General features: G+C 35.4%; 1 protein-coding gene across 1 annotated transcript; it reads right to left on the bottom strand.

Annotated features, from left to right (window-relative positions):
• Positions 1-364: 364 nt before the first annotated feature.
• LOC145075277 (uncharacterized) lies at positions 365-1,033 on the bottom strand. Its single transcript, XM_079021575.1, has one exon. It carries the CDS (start codon positions 1,031-1,033, stop codon positions 365-367), a length of 669 nt encoding a protein of 222 aa, XP_078877701.1.
• Positions 1,034-4,907: the final 3,874 nt, after the last annotated feature.

Below are 4,907 nucleotides of genomic sequence, written 5' to 3'. Positions count from 1 at the left end.
GATTTGGAGTTGATTTCGATTGGTGGGATTAAACCTTTATTCGAGTTATCTTGGGATTGAAGGTTGGAATCGAAAGTGGTGGTCATACGAATCGAAATAAAATGCCACGGTGTCTTATAGTCGAACGAAAGAAATTTCCTTGGAGTCGGACTTCGGGTCTAACATGTTTGTTTGGAGTTTTTATTTATTTTTATTATTATTTTTTTTTAAGAAAAGGCAAATATCATTAATAGTGAGAGGGGCACTCTCATAACAAGAAGCTACAATGAGATCAATGTAACAAAAAAAAAAAGGAATAAAAAGGAAGGAACCAAACATCAGAATACACGAATTAAGATAACAAATGCGTGAAAGGCGATACACTCTATTCTGCCCAGTTTCCACAACTTGCGCCACATATATGCTTGCACCATATGTAGGAAAGCGAGATTATGTTGTCAACGATTCTTATGGGATTCACATTAATTCGTTTGAAGATCTTCTCGTTTCTAGATAACCAAACATTCCAAATAGTACAGTAAAACACTATGATTAAAATCTCTTTCTTTTTAGGGCAGTTACCCCAAGCACCCGCAAAATCAATGAGTTCTCTAATATTTGAGAATGATTTGTCACCAATACCATACCATTTGAAAATCCAAAGTTGCACCGATCTAGAATGCTCACATGTAATAATAAGATGGTCAACCGATTCAGTCACTTTATTGCACATGGGACACAGTGAGGATGGAGCATTAATTCCCCTTATTGCAAAGTTTTCTGTAACTGGAATTCTGCATAATATCGCCTTCCATATGAAACAACGCACCTTTAGAGGAGTTGTCTTTGACCACCAGATTGACTTCCCATTGTATGGAATGAGTTTAGACTTCAATAGCTTTCTCGTAACTTTCACAGTATATTCACCACTGGTATTAAGAGTGAATTTGAAACCGAATTTGGAAATTTGCCCCGTATTCATATTCCCAATATCGTTATATAGCTGCAATAGTTCATTTAATTCATCAGGACCTGATGGTTCGAATCTCCACATCCATGAAAAACAGATGCTAGAAAGTATGTCCCCCTAATTGACAGTTTTTTACTGTTTCTAGAGAGTATAGGTGTGGAAATTTAAGATGAAACGGAGTATAGCTGCACCATGAGTCTTTCAGAATAGAATTTTGACATCCGAACCAGGGTTAAGGGTAAAATGTCATTGCAGTCGATCTGGAGCTTTTCAATGGATCTGACCGCTTTGGTAATATTGCACCACACTCCATTTGATGATTTCCTCGCAATGTATGAAGCCGATTTATTGTGTAAATTATGAATGCTCACAATGACTTCTTTCCAAAGACTACCATTTTCGTTCATGAGCCTCCACCACCATTTGAGTAGTAGTGTAGTGTTTTGAGTGACTAAGGAGCCAACACCAAGACCCCCAACCGATTTTGTCGCGATGATTTTTGACCAATCAACCCAGTGTATTTTCTTTTTAAGCTCATCACCCCCCCCAATAGGAATCTCCGCCTGATCTTGTCAAGTTGGTCTATGATTCCTTGTGGGGCTCTAAAAAGGGACATGTAGAACTTAGGAAGGCTGTCAAGCACATATTTAATGAGAGTGAGGCGACCCCTAAATGACAAATAGATAGCTTTCCAATTTGATAATTTGGAAGATATTTTATCCAGAATAGGTTTCCAGTACTTCTTCAATGTCATATTAGCACCCACCGGAACCCCCAGGTAAGTGAATGGAAATGACCCGTGTAAACATCCAAGCACCTGAGCAGTCTTAGACAAAATTGCATTCGGTATTCCCACACCAAATAAGCGAGTCAACATCGAATTCGACTGTTGATATTGTTCAATCGCTTCTGGAAACAGAATTGGGGAAGAACACATGAATATTTCAATTCGAGTCCTTATAGTTTCAGCTTTGACAGATTTTACCCAATTTTGGTGTGGGGTAATTTTATGTGAAGAAGTAAAGATGCTTCAATTCAAATCCCCAAAGTTTAAGAATTTCGACAATTTATACCCAGTAATTGGGGTATAATTCTATGAAGTGGGAAGAATTTTTCGAAGTCAGTCCCTACAGGTGATGCGAAATGATACTTTATACCTAGTTTCGCATTTGAAGCTGATTTTTCGTAACGGGTCCCTACAGAATTTGCAAAATTGACAGTTATTACCCAGTTTTCGAAATTCTTGCAACTCTAACCTAAAAGTCGAAATTTTCACAAAATTTGGAAATTATTCTCGGCTTTTCGTGATTGTTTTTCGTGCAAGATTTTAGTGGTTGCATTTTTGTCACACATTGAGGGGGAGTTTCGTCACATTTATTCCTCGAGCACTTCTCATCATTTTTGGGTTTTATAATCATTTTTTGATTATAAAAGGGGGGAATATAGAAATGGGTATTTGAAGCTTCTCGGATATTCCTTTTCAAAGTGGATTTGAAGAACGGTGTTACTTCGAGGGGAGTTGGTCTTTATTGTTTGGAGCTCATTTGGAAATTGAAGTTGGGATATACAATCCTAACTTTGAGGGGGAGAATGTTAGGGTGAAAAGTTCTCCTTGGATGTGACTTACCCTCTTTTTATTGGTAATGGGTTGAGTTTTTCCTATAAATAGGAAGTGAGTGACTCCCATTTATATAAAAACTATAATGGAACCCTTTTTATGTGAGAGTTAGTTTAGAGAGAGAAACCATTACAAGACCCACTTTGTAAACTCTTTCTATTTTAATGGAAGTATGTTTCAACAGAAGAAGTACCTAAAATCATTTGTAATCAACTAGGTAAGCACGAAGCTTAGTGAGTTCCCTAAAATACCATATACCACAATACATACACTATGGATACACAATGTGTATGTTTCAACCCAATAGATCTATTTTAACCGATAGGCCTATTTCAGCTGAAAGGGTATGTTTCAACCCAACATGTCTATTCAACCAGCATGCCTATTTCTGCCGAAAGGGTATGTTTCAACCTAATATGTCCATTTCAACCGACATAGCTATTTCGACCGCAAGGGTATGTTTCAACCAAACATGACTATTTCAACTGACATGTATGTTTCAACTAGTATAGCATATAAGTAGATAATCATAAATAGTCTAACACAACAAACTACTAACTAAACTAGTTTATTTGCATAATAGCATACTACATAAAAAATACATCCGAACATACAAAGGATACATATTATGGTATATAATATAGTGAGAAAACTCACTTAGATAATTAATCGATTATATGGATGATTTTGTTGGCGAGTAACGTGCCTAACAAGTATTGACCTATAAAATTATAACTTACTAATATCTTATCGAAATCTTGCAATAAAAGCTAGATTCTTTATAAGTCTTAAAGAACATCGAATTCTATCAAATTAGAAATTATCGTGTAAGATCACTCTGGAGGTAGGATTTTTTTTGGTAAAAAGAACTACTGTTTGGAAAAATCCTATTTAAACACCTTACTAGATCAAGCCTAGCCATTACTCCTGTAAATGGATCGATCAGTAAAACGACTGGTATTACTAATAAATTATAAATTTTGGTTCATAAAAACGACTATGAATAAAAATATAAGTTATAAATAAAGCATAGCAAGTATAACTCAACCTACGGGCTTTCTAGTGTAAAGTCGGAAAGTCGAGGATAGAACTTCGATACCGAACACTTCTTTCTATTGGGTTGAAGTGCCTTGTTGTGAGCACCTTGAGACTCGAAATTACTACAAATTCTAGAGAGATCTTTGAGAGAAAGTAGTGATGGAGAAGAATGAGATCAATCACTTATTTATAGGTTGTCGGAGGCAAGGGAACGTCGCGCTCTTTACTAGGCACCCCAAGCCTGACACTTAGCCACCAAGTATCATTCGTGTAAGAACTCTGTTTTTGATGTTCTTTATATCTTGACTTTGTATCGACAAGTAATACAACTTTCATTTAGACTTCGTAAGCTATTTATTATTATAACTTAAATTTATAAACATGTACTCCAGAAGACGTTGCATCAAACTTACGCACCAAGTTTGCTTTTTTATATTTCACATATGAGCTTCATTTTTTATGTTCTTTATATCCCTAAATTTTTATCGACAAGAAATACAAATTTTTTTAGGCTCTATCATCTAATTCTCATTATATCTTAAATTTATGAATTTGTACTGATTACACTGCGAAAGACGTTGTATATCAAGCTTAGGCGCCAAGTTTGCTTCATGACTTCTTCATACGAACTCCATTATCGACGTTCTCTATATTGGTGGATTCGTATTTTCTAGACATCAACTTTCATTTAGATAGTTTTTCTAACATGTGACCGATCTCTATTTCGTTCTCCGTGACACATATTGTTATGTTATGTCGTAACAAAACTTAGAAAAATCATAACTTCCTCACACAAATTCAGATTTGTTTGTTTTTATACCCACATAATTGTCATCATGACTACTATATCTCTCATTAAGAATGTCTAAAGAGCAATGTATCAATTACTCTAAATTGCTTAATTACTCGTTTATATTGTAAGTGAAAACAAGGTGTTACAAAAATAAAAAACAACATCATTACATGAAGAAGACAAGGAAGGTCACAAGAGTCACGAGGAATTTGTGGGAAAAAACTAAGGCAACAACAATAAAATTTGGCTCAAGTTAATGGGCACACTGAAAAGGTATGGCAAGAAGGATGATTATATACAAGGATCAAAATCGAGGGGTGGGTGAACTTCATTGTCACAAATTTCTATCTTCATAAAGAGGGATAATAATCAGTTTTAAGCTTCACTCTATTAGTAAAGAATAAGGGTGAGAAAAACTGAACCCGGAAACCGAAAAACCAACAAAATTGAAACCGAAAAACGAAACCAGCCGTTTGGGTTTGAGTTTTTAAAAACCAAAATTTTGGTTT

This window comes from Lactuca serriola, chromosome 9 (assembly GCF_051521515.1).
Source record: "Lactuca serriola cultivar US96UC23 chromosome 9, Lser_US96UC23_V15, whole genome shotgun sequence".
Classification (NCBI taxonomy): domain Eukaryota; kingdom Viridiplantae; phylum Streptophyta; class Magnoliopsida; order Asterales; family Asteraceae; genus Lactuca; species Lactuca serriola.
This window is presented reverse-complemented; position numbering and strand designations above follow the sequence as displayed.

Bases quoted from the DNA above. Each gene is read 5' to 3' on its own strand.
- LOC145075277 (XM_079021575.1), bottom strand. From the start codon at position 1,033: ATGTGGAGATTCGAACCATCAGGTCCTGATGAATTAAATGAACTATTG.